Genomic DNA, 18571 nt, shown 5'->3' on the forward strand with positions numbered 1-18571 from the left:
TCAAGGTATGAAACAGGAAATACATGTCGAATACGAACTCGTCCTAAAGATCTCGCCATAAAACAAACCATAAAACACCCTTTCAGTGCATCTATCGATATAATATGAAAAGTATTTGTAGAATACAAAACATTATGGTTGTTAGCGAAGAAAAATCTATAAATTAGCTGAACCATTTTATAAGCCGAGGGTTCAAAGCGTTGGAAAAAAGTAGCGGTGAATACGGAACTCCAATGCAATTGCAGTGATGATTTATCTTAACATTGATTTGGGAGTGATTGTGTTTCCCGCTGGCACTCATTGTTGGAGAACATAAACAGGATGGAGAAAAACATTCAAATCGTGTTTGTTGACTGAAGCGCATTTTTCTTCATCTCCGTCTTTTTTGTGTCTTTTGTGCAGAGTGCTCACGGAACTGGTGTCTAAGATGCGGGATATGCAGATGGATAAGACAGAACTGGGGTGCCTTCGAGCCATAGTCCTTTTCAACCCAGGTAACCATGACTGAGAGCTCTCTGCAGAGGATCTTTGAACAAACTGTAGATAATAACGTGCTTGACTGTCAACATACTGTATTCCTCATGCTTTTTCCTTTTGAAACCTGTTGGATGATGCAGCTGGGAACTAGAAAGGATTACAGACCATCTGTTTGCTCATTTGAGATCAGGGAAATTATTAGAAAAGCTCAAAACAATGTGACAGAAAAGTAAAAAACTATCGGGCAATACAGTAGTACCTCAATTTATGAGGTCGTCGTTTAATCTGCACAAGTTCTGTAGATGCATGTCATTGTAAAGGACATATTAGAGCACGGGTGTCAAACTCAAGGCCCAGGGACCAGGGGCCGTACTTATCAAGCTTCTTAGAATTACTCCTAAGAAGTCTGCTAAGAGTTGACTTAAGAGTAAATAAATTCTTCGCTGAAAGCTGCACTTAAAAGTTAGTTATCAAGCGTCTTACTCACACTTTCAGCGAAGTGTAGGACTGAATCTTAAGTGTCACACTCAGAGCTGAATTACGACATTACTATGTGCCGTAAACAGAATTTTAGGTGACGTCATTTCTGTGTCCATAGAAATGACCAATCACGGAAGGGAATCCGTTGTCTAAGAATAAAGAAATATCTTGGAAATATTTAAGTGGACAATGGGAGTGTATATTTTGACAATAAACTACAAAATAATACAAAACAAACTAGTCCCCGCCGGCACTCACGCTACCGCTCCCTCTCTTCTCTCGCCCACACACTCACTGACGTCACTCACCTCACGGCCACACACATACGCTACTGTCATAACATTTTCTTTCCAATTCATTAATTAGGCAACTAATTTGAAACTGGTGTGGGTGGCTCTATATATACTAGCCCACTGCAGACACATGCAGAAATCAACAAGGAATCGAAAAGTATTAAATCTGTGACAAAAATAATATCCGCTCTGTCTAAACGATACCGTTTGATCAGCTGCTCGTCATCAAAAAAAAAAAAAACATTGTTCCGTTCCCTGAACGTTCGCGCACGTCTCTCTCGCCTCAGTGCCATCCCCTGCTGGCAACTCCTAACCACTTAAGACACCTCTGAAGGTCTCTTAAATATCGTGGAGAGTAGGAGTGATTCTTAGACTTAAGAACGTTGATAAAAAGCTTTTATTCTTAAGTTTGAGAGTAGCACTAAATTTCGCAAATTCTCAGGACTTAAGTGTAAAATGGCACTCTAAGAAGCTTGATAAGTACGGCCCCAGGTCTATAAATGGCCCTTGAAGGCCTGGGGCCGTACTTATCAAGCTTCTTAGAGTGCCATTTTACACTTAAGTCCTGAGAATTTGCGAAATTTAGTGCTCAGGGAGGGGAACGATGTCCTGGATTTGTTTGATGACGAGCAGCTGATCAAACGGTATCGTTTAGACGGAGCGGATATTATTTTTGTCACAGATTTAATACTTTTCGATTCCTTGTTGATTTCTGCATGTGGCTGCAGTGGGCTAGTATATATAGAGCCACCCACACCAGTTTCAAATTAGTTGCCTAATTAATGAATTGGAAAGAAAATGTTATGACAGTAGCGTACGTGTGTGGCCGTGAGGTGAGTGACGTCAGTGAGTGTGTGGGCGAGAGAAGAGAGGGAGCGGTAGCGTGAGTGCCGGCGGGGACTAGTTTGTTTTGTATTATTTTGTAGTTTATTGTCAAAATATACACTCCCATTGTCCACTTAAATATTTCCAAGATATTTCTTTATTCTTAGACAACGGATTCCCTTCCGTGATTGGTCATTTCTATGGACACAGAAATGACGTCACCTAAAATTCCGTTTACGGCACATAGTAATGTCGTAATTCAGCTCTGAGTGTGACACTTAAGATTCAGTCCTACACTTCGCTGAAAGTGTGAGTAAGACGCTTGATAACTAACTTTTAAGTGCAGCTTTCAGCGAAGAATTTATTTACTCTTAAGTCAACTCTTAGCAGACTTCTTAGGAGTAGTTCTGAGAAGCTTGATAAGTACGGCCCCAGGTCTATATATGGCCCTTGAAGGCCTGGAAAATAGATGTGTCAATAAGGTACCGTATCTTTGCTTACTAAAAGTTTTTGTTCTTTCCGTTTCGACAGAAAAAAATTGTACGTACTGCATTAAAATTGCACATTTTTTCAACTTTAATATTAACCAATATTGCAGCAAATATTGTATCGTCAATCAATCGTCAATCAATCAATCAAAGTCATACTTTCCAAACAAGTTTTGGGGTTAAAGTTACAACAAATGCTGGAAATATCTGCTTGAACTATGATTTCAAAGCAAGTTCACTGTAGATTTTAGGGGTTAAATTTATGGTGGTTTTTTTTACAGCATATTAACTTTAAATTTAAAAAAAAAATTTTTTTTTATTAACCTTAAGGCCCAAGCTGTTTGTTTACATGCTTTTTTTTATTTCTCTTTGCTATTTGGGCTTATTGGACCCTAATTAGAATAAAAACTAAGAATCATCTTTTGATATGATGTACTTAGTCCATAAGTACACAAACGTGTACTTCATGTTTAGTGACATGCTAATTCTTATTTTTACACTTTTTTTTTTCCAAATTCCATTTTTATGTTATACTCTTCTGACACCACCAGATGGCAGTATAAGTGTCCACATAAGTGGCCATAAGACCCCAATTCAGTAGTGTACACCATTTTGGAAATAAGAGCTAAAAGGTGCTGTCCACGCATGTGGCCAACTAAGCTTTTTATAGTAAAATTCTGTCAACTGAGTGGGTTTTTTTCATGGTAAAATCTACGCTTGTTGTTTTTAAATGTTTGATTGATTGATTGATTGAAAGTTGTATTAGTAGATTGCACAGTACAGTACATATTCCGTACAATTGACCACTAAATGGTAACACCCCAATAAGTTTTTCAACTTGTTTAAGTCGGGGTACACGTTAATCAATTCATGGTAACATGAATTACTGTAAACGGAAAAAAGGCTCGCACATTTTTTGACGGTAAAAAATTGGCAGAATTTTAAAAAAATAACAGTGGGGACGTTTTTCCATTTACAGTAAGACGTTGTAAAACCACAGTACATTTTACAGTAAAATGTTGTAAAAAAAAAACACTTTTTACTGCAGTAAAATTCCAGTGAGTGAGTTGCCAGTTTTTACTGTAAAATATTTTTTTTTTAAATTACAGTGTGCATAAAAAATACTCATATATATTCAAATGTGTAGGCAAATTCATATATTATTCGCTGTGACAAGCCTAACTGCAATGTGGCCCTTGACGAAAAAAGTTTGACACCCCTGTGTTAGAGAGAGGAATAGCATGAGAGACGTAAAGTTAATAAAATATTTTTTTAAACGTCAAACCATTCTTCCATTCCGTCTCCAAAACAATAACCTAAGAACACGTTGTTAGATATTTGAAAGGCAGTCTCTAGAGGGGTCTGAATACTGGCTAACTTGGCAACTCTGGTCCTCCCTGCTACCTTTCCTTATTCTCTGGCAGACCAGGCGTGTATGGGGTGTGTTAAGAAGCTGAATGACGAAACATACCGCCACCTACTGTACGCTACATTCACGTACAGTGATGTGCTATTGCTACACTGCAAAAAGTCAGTGTTCAAAAACAAGGAAAAAAAATACAAAAAATGAGGGGTATTTTATTTGAACTAAGCAAAATAATCTGCCAATAGAACTAGAAAATGTGGCTTTCCAAAACAAGTAAAATTAGCTAACCTCAATGAACCCAAAAATACCTTAAAATAAGTATATTCTCAATTTCTCACTAATAACAAGTGCACTTTTCTTGGTAGAAAAAACAAATGTGGGACCTTTTTTCTCAATATGTTGAAAAATATTCTTAAATAAAGTAAATGCTAGTGCCATTATCTTGACATAATGATATGCGCTCGGCATTACATTTCTTGAAACCAGCAAATTTATACTAAAAACTAATTTATTGTTCTTAATGGAAAGGCAACAAGGCAACCGCTTGTTACTCTCGGGGTCTCCTAGCCGCTCAGGCAAATCATATTGTCTAAAAATGCATTTTTTCCATCGATAACATGACATCATCGCGCCAAGTGTGTGCTCTTTTAGTCAATTAGTGCGCGAGGAATATATACTGTACATATATCATACTTGCCAACCTTGAGACCTCCGATTCCGGGAGGAGGGGCGTGGGGTGCGGTGGGGCGTGGTCGGGGGTGGGGCGGGGGCATGTTTGGGGGCGTGGTTAAGAGGGGAGTAGTATATTTACAGCTAGAATTCACCAACTCGAGTATTTCATATACATTTCATATATATATATATATATATATATATGTATGAAATACTTGACTTTCAGTGAATTCTAGCTATATATATATATATATATATATATATATATATATATATATATATATATATATATATATATATATATATATATATATATATATATATATTTATTTTATTATACATATAAATAAAATAAATACTTGAATTTCAGTGTTCCGGAGGCTATCCAGTAGATGGCAGTATTGTCCTGTTTAAGAGTGTCACAACATTGCTGTTTACGGCAGACGGACTGCTTTACGGTAGACGAAAACGTGACTACTGCTGTTGTGTGTTGTTACCGCGCTGGGAGGACGTTAATGAAACTGCCTAACAATAAACCCACATAAGAAACCAAGAAGTCGCCCTCGATCATTCTGCAGTAATAACGTGATTGGGCAGGCACGCTGTTTATATCGTGGGGAAGCGGACATGAAAACAGACTGTCGCCGCTGTCCCCACTCAGGTCCGGCTGAATTCCGGGAGTTTATCGGGAGAAAATTTCTTCCGGGAGGTTATTGGGAGAGGCGCTGAATTCCGGGCGTCTCCCGGTAAAACCGGGAGGGTTGGCAAGTATGACATATGTAAATATATATATATATATATATATATATATATATATATATATATATATATATATATATATATATATATATATATATATATATATATATATATATATATATATATATATATATACACTACCGTTCAAAAGTTTGGGGTCACATTGAAATGTCCTTATTTTTGAAGGAAAAGCACTGTACTTTTCAATGAAGATAACTTTAAACTAGTTTTAACTTTAAAGAAATACACTCTATACATTGCTAATGTGGTAAATGACTATTCTAGCTGCAAATGTCTGGTTTTTGGTGCAATATCTACATAGGTGTATAGAGGCCCATTTCCAGCAACTATCACTCCAGTGTTCTAATGGTACAATGTGTTTGCTCATTGGCTCAGAAGGCTAATTGATGATTAGAAATCCTTGTGCAATCATGTTCACACATCTGAAAACAGTTTAGCTCGTTACAGAAGCTACAAAACTGACCTTCTTTTGAGCAGATTGAGTTTCTGGAGCATCACATTTGTGGGCTCAATTAAACGCTCAAAATGGCCAGAAAAAGAGAACTTTCATCTGAAACTCGACAGTCTATTCTTGTTCTTAGAAATGAAGGCTATTTCACAAAAATTTTTGGGTGACCCCAAACTTTTGAACGGTAGTGTATATATATATATATTTTTTTTTACAGCCCGGCCCCCAGCTATTTTTTTTTTTTATTGTAATTTTGAAGAATTTATCTGAATGTACATGAACTATTTCTGTTCAAAATTGTTTGAAATGTCAAATGTTTAAATATCAACTGTCAGTTTACTGTACTGTCCCAACTGTACTACTATAAGAGTACATCTTTTCCATTGTTTTATTGAAAATAAAACAGCAAAGTCCATTTGGCTGTCATCTGTTTTAATTATGAGACACAATTGTGTCGAAATCATGATTTTTTTGTTTCATGCTTGAAATAAGAAAAGATTACTTAAAAAAAGTAGTTTTATACTTGTGAGTGTTGATGACACAGCTTTGCAACAGTTGATATTCTAGTTTCAAGCATGTTTTACTCAATATTGGTCATCAAATCTCAGCAACAAGCTGTAATATCTTACTGAGATCATTTAAAACCCTTAAAACAAGTAAAACACTCTAACATAAAATCTGCTTAGTGAGAAGAATTATCTTATCAGACAGAAAATAAGCAAATATCACCCTTATTTGACATATTTCATCTTACTTAGATTTCAGTTTTTTGCAGTGCAAAGCTGCTAATCGTCAACCCCCGGTTTTAATAACGTGACATATTGGTGGCGGCGTGTTTCTGTGGTCTAACAAAGGCGGCCACGTAACTTGTCTGACCTGAGCTCCATGATACAAACTCCCAACATGCTGACGCTGCACCTCATCCACAAAGTAACCCATTAAAGCAAACCACCAACATGACCCAGTGTGGGACTCTGCGTCCGACATGGATGAGACCACATCCAGTCTCTTGTGTTGCACTTTTGTTCGTTGTTCGGGCCTCCATCGGACCGACGCGGCCTCGCTTCGCTTTCCTGCCCGAGTCCTTGTTAATTAGAGTTCAGCGGATTGTTCTGACGGAACCATTCTCGCTGCGTGTCATCTCGAGTTCAAGCATAATTGTTTTTTGTTCATGGCCAATGTTACGAAGTGACGTCATCTAAGAGGCGCGCTAATTGCACCAATCTAGACTGCGGTGTAGCACACAAGTCCTCAATGGGCCAGCGAGGTTAAAGCTCAACTCGTTTGTTATAAACTCCCGTCCTTCGTGGAGTATTCGCCTAAACGCAGTTTCCTTGCCTTGCCTTGGTACGGTGCCTGTAACTAGGGATGATGTTTGATAAGAAATTATCGAGTTCGAGCCTATTATCAAATCTTCTTATCGAACCGATTCCTTATCGATTCTCTTATCGAATCCAGATAGGTTGTTGTACATGGAAAAAAACACTATTTGGTTTAACAAAAGCTCACTTTTGTTTTATAAGAAAAAAATAAAATAAAATAAATATTGACTGTTGTTACCCAAAGTATATTAAGTGGGATTTTTCAGAAAAACAAATATATACACTAACACAAAAACAACCTGTCTCTGTGATCACTATAGGTGTATAAATAATAATATAGTGTTAAATAAAATCAGTCCCTTGGGCACAAAACTGATAATAATACAGCTCTCCAAAAAGTGCACTTCTGCTGCTATTGGAACATACTAACTACACACACAGGCAGACAGCTAACAAACAATGCAAGATGTCTAATAAAGTTCCAAAGCAGATTAATCCATTCAGGCTCTTTATTGTTGTTGGTCTTGCTTTGTCTTTTCCTATCTTTACTTTTGTCTTGCACTGGACTGTTATTTTTATTTTTTTTAAACTGAAATACACACAATGACAAATGTATAAGCTATGTGATTCAATTAACATACTGAAATGTAATACACAATATGTAAGTATTAGCTTCACACAAATATACAGTGCTATCATCAAACAAATACTTCTGAGTGTTGAAACTATTTCGATGGTGGCCATTTTAAGTCCTCAAAACATCCATTGAAACAGTGCACAAAAATAGTTTTTCAATAAACATCTTCGTTTTAAATTTAACCACTTTCCACCTTAATATTGAGTTCCATAAACAAGTTAAACAGTTTACTTACAGACTTATCTTTTCCAAGGCTTGTAAGAGCTAACACAACTTGTCTACTTCTCAATTTTCTCATGAACTGAACTGACGTCGCCAACCCGGAAGTGCCCAAACTAATGACGCGTAGTATTTTCATATCGCCACAAGGTGTCAGTAAGAGTCTACCATCAAATGGGCATAACATTGCCGTCCCACAGGGCATTTCCTGTGGGAAGGGATTCGTTCCCAGGGATTCGAATAAAGAACCGACTCTTTTTCTTTACTATAGTGGCCTCGTTAACGGGAACCGGTTCTCAAAAAGGGATTGGAGTCCATGGAATCGATTCTTTTCTTATCGAACAACCGGGAGAACCGGTTTCGAACATCATCCCTACCTGTAACCCCCGTTTAAGTGCATGTTGCCATCATTCCTGACTCTTGTCTGTTTGTGTGTGTTCCCAGACTCCAAGGGTCTGTCAAACCCAGGCGAGGTAGAAGCTCTGAGAGAGAAAGTCTACGCGTCTTTAGAAGCATACTGCAAACAGAAGTACCCTGAGCAGCCTGGCAGGTATGCAAACAAACCTCACCTTCCACCCAAATAGAATGAGCCTCGGTTAGTTCACTCCTTTTCTTCCCCTTTCCATCTCTTTGCCTGTGGTTTGAAGTAGAGTTACAAAAAAAGCAGCACTTTTTTGAGAGCCCTCTTCATCCATTATTGTGTAGAACAGTGGTCCCCAACCTTTTTGTAGCTGGGGACCGGTCAACGATTGAAAATTTGTCCCACGGACCGGGGGGGTGGGGGGTGGGGATTTTTTTATTTTTTTTCATAAAGAAATACAATCATGTGTGCTTACGGACTGTATCCCTGCAGACTGTATTGATCTATATCAGGAGTCACCAACCTTTTTGAAACCAAGAGCTACTTCTTGGGTAGTGATTAATGCGAAGGTCTACCAGTTTGATACACACTTCAATAAATTGCCAGAAACAGCCAATTTGCTCAATTTACCTTTAACTCTATGTTATTATTAATAATTAATGATATTTACACTTAATTGAACGGTTTAAAAGAGGAGAAAACACGAAAAAAATGACAATTAAATTTTTTGAAACATAGTTTATCTTCAATTTTGACTCTTTAAAATTCAAAATTCAACCGAAAAAAAGAAGAGAAAAACTAGCTAAATAGAATCTTTTTGAAAAAAATTAAAAAAAAAAATTATTGAACATCATTAGTAATTTTTCCTGATTAAGATTAATTTTAGAATTTTGATGATATGTTTTAAATAGGTTAAAATTCAATGTACAATTTTTTTAGAATATATAACAAATTGGACCAAGCTATATTTCTAACAAAGACAAATCATTATTTCTTCTAGATTTTTCAGAACAAAAATTTTAAACGAAATTCAAAAGACTTTGAAATAAGATTTAAATTTGATTCTACAGATTTTCTAGATTTGCCAGAATAATTTTTTTGAATTTTAATCATAATAAGTTTGAAGAAATATTTCACAAATATTCTTCGTCGAAAAAACAGAAGCTAAAATGAAGAATTAAATTAAAATGTATTTATTATTCTTTACAGTAAAAACAATAAATTTACTTGAACATTGATTTAAATTGTCAGGAAAGAAGAGGAAGGAATTAAAAAGGTAAAAAGGTATATGTGTGTAAAAATCCTAAAATCATTTTTAAGGTTGTATTTTTTTTTCTAAAATTGTTTTTCTGAAAGTTATAAGAAGCAAAGTAAAAAAATAAATGAATTTATTTAAACAAGTGAAGACCAAGTCTTTAAAATATTTTCTTGGATTTTCAAATTCTATTTGAGTTTTGTCTCTCTTAGAATTAAAAATGTCGGGCAAAGCGAGACCAGCTTGCTAGTAAATGAATACAATTAAAAAAATAGAGGCAGCTCACTGGTAAGTGCTGCTATTTGAGCTATTTTTAGAACAGGCCAGCGGGCTACTCATCTGGTCCTTACGGGCTTCCTGGTGCCCGCGGGCACCGCGTTGGTGACCCCTGCTATAGAGTGTATTTCTTTCAAGTTAAGACTAGTTTAAAGTTATCTTCATTGAAAATAAGGACATTTCAAGGTGACCCCAAACTTTTGAACGGTAGTGTAAGTCGCACCCGCGGCCAAACTATGAAAAAAAACTGCGACTTATAGTCGGAAAAATACGGTAGGTTGAAAAGGATTTGCAAATCGTTGTATTCTGTTGTTATTTACCATTCACACAACGTGCCGACTTCACTGGTTTCGGGGGGGTTTTTGTATTTATTTCTGTCCCTTTTTTACCCTCTGTGGAACTGATCCCTCTGTCCCTCGGCCACTTCCCCCCCCCACCCCCCCCTCGCCGCTGACAGATTCGCCAAGCTGCTGCTGAGGCTGCCGGCGCTGCGCTCCATCGGCCTCAAGTGTCTGGAGCACCTGTTCTTCTTCAAGCTCATCGGCGACACGCCCATCGACACCTTCCTCATGGAGATGCTAGAAGCGCCTCACCAAATGACATAACGAGCGCGGAGGAGGCTCCTCTTATCGAGTCCGTCGGTCCGAAGCACACATCCAGACTTTTCCCCCTGGCTTCATCATCGCCACCCCCCCCCCCCTAAAACATCAAGACCACGGGTGTGTTTTTATACCTTGTACAGTTCTATAAATAAGAAATATATATATATATATATACATATATATATATATGAGATGTGGTCGACGGAAGACAAACGCAATGTACTGAGCCAGCATCTCCACCACGCCATTCCCGCGCCCAGTCTGGGTGTGTGCAAACTCAGCGGGGGGGGGAGAGGGGGGGAGGGGGGTTTGAGGACACGTCTTGCACTAAAAAAAAAAAAGGCGTCGGCCCTCCGGAAGCGACTCGACAGGCGCGCTACGCCGAGACTGCAAGTGATGGGAGAACCTCAGGTGGTCCAGAAGCAATCCGAGCAGGTCTTACTGTATCAACACTGTGCAACCACGGCGGCGAGGGCGAGTCCACGAGTGCGCTCAATCAGGAAAAAAATGTGGGTAAGGTCAGGTTCGGTCTTGGGTCTTATTACGTAAGTACAATCTGCACACGGCTTGTGCACACAGGAGGAAGCCAGGCTGGCATTCCAACATTCTGCCTTTTTTTTTTCTTTCGAGGAACGTGGCGTCCGATCTGATGATGTCACCCCCCCCCCCCCCTGCCACGTGAACTCCGACCTCTCCGCGCCACCTCATGTCTTTCTTGGCAGGAAAGTTACAACCATCCACAGTATTTTGTCCCGTTTCAGAGCACCGTTACCTCAACACCGTGACCAGTATCCGGCGCGCTCGTCATTGTTTGTTCCTTGCTTACTTTGCACTTAACCTCGTGACGGAGCGCAATCAAACTCCCGGGTGGGGATTTTGGCCCAATCACTTTATTTTCCTCCAAGCTGGACAAACAATCACTCTCTCCGCACCAAGAATAATATGAAATACAGTGGACATACACTTGTAAAGAACATAATGTCATGGCTGGCTTGAGTTTCCAATCATTTCCACAACTCTTATTTTGTTGTGATGTAGTGATTGGAGCACATACTTGTTGGTCACAAAAAAAACATTCATGAAGTTTGGTTCTTTTATGAATTTATTATGGGTCATGTTGCGTCTGACCAGTCTCCCTTTCAGGGACTTTAAATCACCGGTCAATCCCAAGCTCTTTAGATGACATATATGCTGAGTAAGAAGGACCATCAAGACAGAATAGGAATGTTATCAAGTTTTACTAAAGCTTTAGGAGACCAGTCCACACCAATGCGGTCATACCGGCATCTCGAAATGGTCTAACATTCAAACGGGAAACCACACCAATGGCACCTTAAGTTCGTAAATCGAGGTCCAATTTTGGTATATTTCACTATACAAACTTTTCGGTTCGCGAACCGCCCCAAGGACACACTGAGTTCGCAAATCGATGTTGTGTTGTAAAAACACTGCTTCGCTTTACAAACTTTCCTGTTTGCTAACCGACCTAAGGACGGGTGAAGTTCGTAAATCGAGGTTCACTTTTGGTATATTTCACTATACAAACTTGTTGGTTCACGGGCCGCCCCAAGGACACACTGAGGTCGCAAATCGATGTTGTGTTGTAAAAACACTGCTTTGCTTTACAAACTTTCCTGTTTGCTAACCACCCCAAGGATGAATGAAGTTCGTAAATCAGGGTTCACTTTTTTTTGTATGTTTCACTATACAAACTTTTCGGTTCGCGGACACCCCAAGGACACACTAAGTTCGCAAATCGATGTTGTGTTGTAAAAACACTGCTTCGCTTTACAAACTTTCCTGTTTGCTAACCGCCCTAAGGACAGATGACGTTCGTAAATCGAGGTCCACTTTTTGGTATATTTCGCTATACAAACTTTTTGGTTCACGGGCCACCCAAAGGACACACTGAGTTTCGCAAATCGATGTTGTGTTGTAAAAACACTGCTTCGCTTTACAAACTTTCCTGTTTGCTAACCACCCCAAAGACGAATTAAGTTCGTAAATGAAGGTTCAGTTTTTGGTATGGTTCACTATACAAACTTTTCGGTTTGCAAACCACCCCAAGGACTCACTGAGTTTGTAAATCGATGTTGTACTGTAAAAACAAAAGTTTGCTTCGCTTTACAAACGTCTCGCTTTGCTAACCACCCCAAGGACGAATGAAGTTCGTAAATTGAGGTCCCATTTTTTGGTATGTTTCGCTATGCAAACCTTTCGGTTCGCAAACCACCCCAAGGACACATTGAGTTCGCAAATCGATGTTGTGTTGTGATAAAACAATTTGCTTCGCTTTACAAACTTTCCAGTTTGCTAACCACCCCAAAGACGAATGAAGTTCGTAAATCAGGGTTCACTTTTTTTGTATGTTTAACTATACAAACTTTTCGGTTCACGGGCCACCCCAAGAACACACTGAGTTCGCAAATCGATGTTGTGTTGTAAAAACACTGCTTCGCTTTACAAACTTTCCTGTTTGCTAACCGCCCTAAGGACGAATGAAGTTCGTAAATCAGGGTTCACTTTTTTTGTATGTTTCACTATCTGAACTTTTCGGTTCACGGGCCACCCCAAAGACACACTGAGTTCGCAAATCGATGTTGTGTTGTAAAAACAATTTGCTTCGCTTTACAAACTTTCCGGTTATGCTAACCACCCCAAGGACGAATAAAGTTCAAAAATTGAGGTTCCGTTTTTTTGTATATTTCACTATGCAAACTTTTCGGTTCGCAAACCACCCCAAGGACACACTGAGTTCGCAAATCGATGTTGTGTTGTAAAAACAATTTGCTTCGCTTTAAAAACTTTCCGGTTTGCAAACCATCCCAAGGACGAACAAAGTTCTTAAATCGAGGCTCAATTACAAAATTGTGTGTGTTTCACTATACAAACTTTTCAGCTTGTGAACCACCCCAAGGACACACTGAGTTTGCAAATCGATGTTGTGTTGTAAAAACAATTTGCTTCGCTTTAAAAACTTTCCGGTTTGCAAACCATCCCAAGGACGAATAAAGTTCATATATTCAGGCTCCACTGTGGGGGGAAAGTAAGCTTCGCTTTACAAACTTTTTGGCTTGCAAACCACCCAAAGGTCACACCAAGCCTCAAAGTTCGTAGAGCGAACACTGCATATATCCTGTGGAACCTCGATAAATCGAAACATAGTTTGCCTCACAGTGGACCCTCAATTTACGAACTGTATGCATCGTTGGTCGGTTTGCAGACCGAAAAGTTTGTCAAACGAAGCAAACTCTTTTTGTGGTGCAATTTCTCTTTTTGTGGTGCAATTTCACATTTGCTCACATTTTCAGTAGACCCATAATAAATTCATAAAAGAACCAAACTTCATGAATGTTTTTTTGGTGACCAACAAGTATGTGCTCCAATCACTCTATCACACAAAAATAAGAGTTGTAGAAATGATTGGAAACTCAAGACAGCCATGACATTATGTTCTTTACAACTTTTGACCACCATTTTATGTTGCTCATATTCTGCCTTTTTTTTTGGAGAACCGATGTTTTCAAACCATTTGTCAGATATTCGACACACAAAAAAAGCTTCATTATGCTACATTAGGTTAGTTCCGGAAAAAAAATCGACCCACGCGTCAACAGTGACCGCACACCTGTGATTGTTGGGCTTTTTTTAAGTGCGTCATTTCCCGTACATTAATTTATGTGTGCCAGCCCGCCACAAATACACTATAATGCCAAAAGTATTTGTCCACCCATCCAAATGATCAGAATCAGGTGTCCCTAATCCAGGGGTCACCAACCTTTTCTTGGGTACTGATTAATGCGAAGGGCTACCAGTTTGATACACACTTAAATAAATTGCCAGAAATAGCCAATTTGCTCAATTTACCTTTAACTCTATGTTATTATTAATAATTAATGATATTTACACTTAATTGAACGGTTTAAAAGAGGAGAAAACACGAAAAAAATGACAATTGAATTTTGAAACATAGTTTATCTTCAATTTCGACTCTTTAAAATTCAAAATTCAACCGAAAAAAAGAAGAGAAAAACTAGCAAATTCGAATCTTTTTGAAAAAATTTAAAAAATAATTTATAGCACATCATTAGTCATTTTTCCTGATTAAGATTAATTTTAGAATTTTGATGAAATGTTTTAAATAGGTTAAAATCCAATCTGCACTTTGTTAGAATATAAAACAAATTGGACCAAGCTATATTTCTAACAAAGAAAAATCATTATTTCTTCTAGATTTTCCAGAACAAAAATTTTAAAATAAATTCAAAAGACTTTGAAATAAGATTTAAATTTGATTCTACAGATTTTCTAGATTTTCCAGAATCATTTTTTTGAATTTTAATCATAATAAATTTGAAGAAATATTTCACAAATATTCTTCGTCAAAAAAACAGAAGCTAAAATGAAGAATTAAATTAAAATGTATTTATTATTCTTTACAATAAAAAAAATAAAAATTACTTGAACATTGATTTAAATTGTCAGGAAAGAAGAGGAAGGAATCCAAAAGGTAAAAAGGTATATGTGTTTAAAAATCCTAAAATCATTTTCAAGGTTGTATTTTTTCTCTAAAATTGTCTTTCTGAAAGTTATAAGAAGCAAAGTAAAAAAAATAATGAATTTATTTAAACAAGTGAAGACCAAGTCTTTAAAATATTTTTTTGGATTTTCAAATTCTATTTGAGTTTTGTCTCTCTTAGAATTAAAAATGTCGAGCAAAGCGAGACCAGCTTGCTAGTAAATAAATACAATTTAAAAAATAGAGGCAGCTCACTGGTAAGTGCTGCTATTTGAGCTATTTTTAGAAGACATGGATGACATAGTCTGGTGTGGGTGAACTTGACTGGCCTGCACAGAGTCCTGACCTGAACCCGATAGAACACATTTTGGGATGAATTAGAACGGAGACTGACCAACATCAGTGTGTGATCTCACCAATGCGCTTTTGGAAGAATGGTGGAAAATTCCTATAAACACACTCCGCAACCTTGTGGACAGCCTTCCCGGAAGACTTGAAGCTGTAATAGCTGCAAAAGGTCATATTGAACCCTATGGGTTAGGACTGGGATGGCACTTCGAGTTCATATGTGAGTCAAGGCGGGTGGCCGAATACTTTTGGCAATATAGTGTACATGTGGTGAGATAGGCGTTCGTAAACCGAGCAAGCGATCGTGAAAGACACATTTTTGCCGCGGTTGCAAAGATCCAGACATGCAGGACACCTCCACAAGCCCAGGGAGTGTGCGTTGCCACCAGGGATGGGTACCAAAATTCGGTACTTTTTATCGGTACCGGCCTGAAGTCCGTCAGTACACTTACCGGGTACCGTCGCTTGTTACTTCATGTCTGTTTGCAGACTCTGCACCGCCTCAAGCACTTGACAGGGGAACAAGCACTGAAAGCAGATTCTACGCTATGTTACAATTTTCCCTGACAACAAAGCAAGGAGAAGAATGCTCAAAAGTACAGTGCCGTTTTCAAAATGCGCTAGCTCGATGCTAATTTCCATTGGATTTGCTACTGATTAGCATTAGCGATTTTTACATGATCTCCAAATTTGGTCAATTGCAATACTTACAGTAGAAACACTTTGTAGGACTCAACAAAAGACATTCAACTTAATGGCAAAGACTGTTTCCTGGCTAAGACAACAAACTGTACTCTATACACTGCTTTATAGTACAGTATAGCAGTGGTCCCCAACCTTTTTGTAGCTGCGGACCGGTCAACGCTTGAACATTTGTCCCACGGACCGGTGGGGGGGGGGTGTATTAAAAAAAAAAAAAAAAAAAAAAAAAAATTCCCATAAAGAAATACAATCATGTGGGCTTACGGACTGTATACCTGCAGACTGTATTGATCTATAATTGATATATAGTGTATATATTGTGTTTTTTATGTTGATTTAATTTAAAAAAAAAAAAAAAAAAATGTTTTTTTTTTAATTTCTTGTGCGGCCCGGTACCAATGGCTGCGGCCCGGTGGTTGGGGACCACTGCAGTATAGTACCTGCAAATGAGACACAGAAGTGTGAGAAAACCAAAAAAAAAAAAGAATTTTGCTAAAAACAATATTTTTTAACACATTTAAACACACAAAAGTACAGACAATTAGTGTCGGTATCAGTTCCCAAGTACCGGCATTTGGTGTTGCGTGGATTCCAATGTGAAAGGTACCCATCCTTGGTGTGAACCACCGGGAAAAAGCCAGGCGTGGAAGCATGCAGGGCACCTCCACAAGCGTGCAGGAGTCACGATTGGCGACAGTGTTTTGGTAGCACTTTTGCCCGCCTCCTCCAAAGTTTGGTCCATTTTTATTAGGCCTGTGGCACATTTTAGAAATAACAAAGAACTAACTCGTCAAAGAACCGCAAGTCGATCAAGACGCCATAAGAAGGGGCGGCGTAGGCGACACGCCGTAGCATAACGTAGCTTTTAGTCTCCTGACCTCCCAGAATTCATCAGTAGCTTTACTTCGGAAGCAATCATATTTTGTTTACCCTCATTTGTATATAGACGACAGAAAAGTGACAAAATAACTACAAAAAAAGAACAGAACAGGGTTAGAATGTCATGAATTTTAAGTATTTTTGAGATGTTTGCCATTCTTTCCCAAGCACTTTGATGCAGTCAGGACCTGAGCACTGTGTTGAGTTCCTAAGGACGTGTCGACTAGTCACACTGATGTCTACTCACTAACTGGACTTGGTCTTGTTTCGCTTCTCAGTCAGCAGGCTTCATCAGTCTCTAGTCCGAGGGGATGGTGCAGGATGCCAGTATTTATCCTCTAACAAGGTTGAAAAAAAAACATGTTTTAGCATCAAGATGCACAACACGACCTTTGTCGGATGATTTTTTTTCATATCTTCGTCAAGCACTTTTGGTTTCCGGGTGTTTCCGTGGTCTTTGGCTGCGTTTAAAGTGCACACAAAATCTGATGTTTGGGCCACATCGGGAAGTAGTCTGAATCCCATCGGAATCTGATCTTTTCAAAGTGGGACTTCGGTCCAAACGGCAATGCGACCTGTTTGCGACTTTTACCTCGTCTTTGGGTGAGCTACGTCATGGTGTGCGCAGGGAAATAAGTTTCCCTCCAGCGAGTACTCGTCATCTTAACATCTGGTTTGGGCAGCACTCTTTCAAAGTAGTTTTTTTTCAGCGGTCAAATGTTCGGACTATAAGGCGCACTAAAAATCCTTAATTTTTTTCGAAAATCAACAGTGGGCCTTATAACCCGGTGCGCCTAATGTACGTTTGGGCAGCGCTCTTTCAAAAAAAAAATTGGTGCATCACGAGTCAATAGCACGCAAATAATAAGCTTTATGGAATACATACCATATTTTTGGACTATAAGGCGCACTAAAAATCCTTTCATTTTTTCTAAAATCGACAGTGCGCCTTATAACCCGGTGCGCCTAATGTATGTTTGGGTAGCGCTCTCTCAAAGTTTTTTTTTTCAGCGGTCAAATTTTCGGACTATGAGGCGCACTAAAAATCCTTTCATTTTTTATAAAATCGACAGTGCGCCTTATAACCCGGTGCGCCTAATGTATGTTTGGGTAGCGCTCTCTCAAATTTTTTTTTTTCAGTGGCCAAATTTTCGGACTATAAGGCGCACTAAAAATCCTTTCATTTTTTCTAAAATCGACAGTGCGCCTTATAACCCGGTGCGCCTAATGTATGTTTGGATAGCGCTCTCTCAAAGTTGTTTTTTTCAGCTGTCAAATGTTCGGACTATAAGGCGCACTAAAAATCCTTTCATTTTTTCTAAAATCGACAGTGCACCTTATAACCTGGTGCGCCTAATGTATGTTTGGGTAGCGCTCTCTCAAAGTTTTTTGTTTCAGCGGTCAAATTTTCGGACTATAAGGCGCACTAAAAATCCTTAATTTTTTTTCTAAAATCGACAGTGCGCCTTATAACCCGGTGCGCCTAATGTATGTTTGGGTAGCGCTCTCTCAAAGTTTTTTTTTTCAGCGGTCAAATTTTCAGACTATGAGGCGCACTAAAAATCCTTTAATTTTTTCTAAAATCGACAGTGCGCCTTATAACCCGGTGCGCCTAATGTATG

The 18571-nt window shown here is 38.5% G+C and overlaps 1 protein-coding gene across 3 annotated transcripts in view; it reads left to right on the forward strand.

Annotated features, from left to right (window-relative positions):
• Positions 1–10613, forward strand: part of LOC133638753 (retinoic acid receptor RXR-alpha-A) — a 324888-nt gene extending 314275 nt beyond the window's left edge. For all 3 annotated transcript variants that reach the window (XM_062031679.1, XM_062031680.1, XM_062031678.1), the window contains 3 exons: positions 403–494; positions 8452–8557; positions 10357–10613. In XM_062031679.1, coding sequence (XP_061887663.1) covers positions 403–494; positions 8452–8557; positions 10357–10504 — 346 coding nt within the window. In that variant the 3' untranslated portion in view covers positions 10505–10613. The remainder of the gene's footprint in view (positions 1–402; positions 495–8451; positions 8558–10356) is intronic.
• Positions 10614–18571: the final 7958 nt, after the last annotated feature.

Source organism: Entelurus aequoreus, linkage group LG21 (assembly GCF_033978785.1).
Source record: "Entelurus aequoreus isolate RoL-2023_Sb linkage group LG21, RoL_Eaeq_v1.1, whole genome shotgun sequence".
In the NCBI taxonomy this organism is placed as follows: domain Eukaryota; kingdom Metazoa; phylum Chordata; class Actinopteri; order Syngnathiformes; family Syngnathidae; genus Entelurus; species Entelurus aequoreus.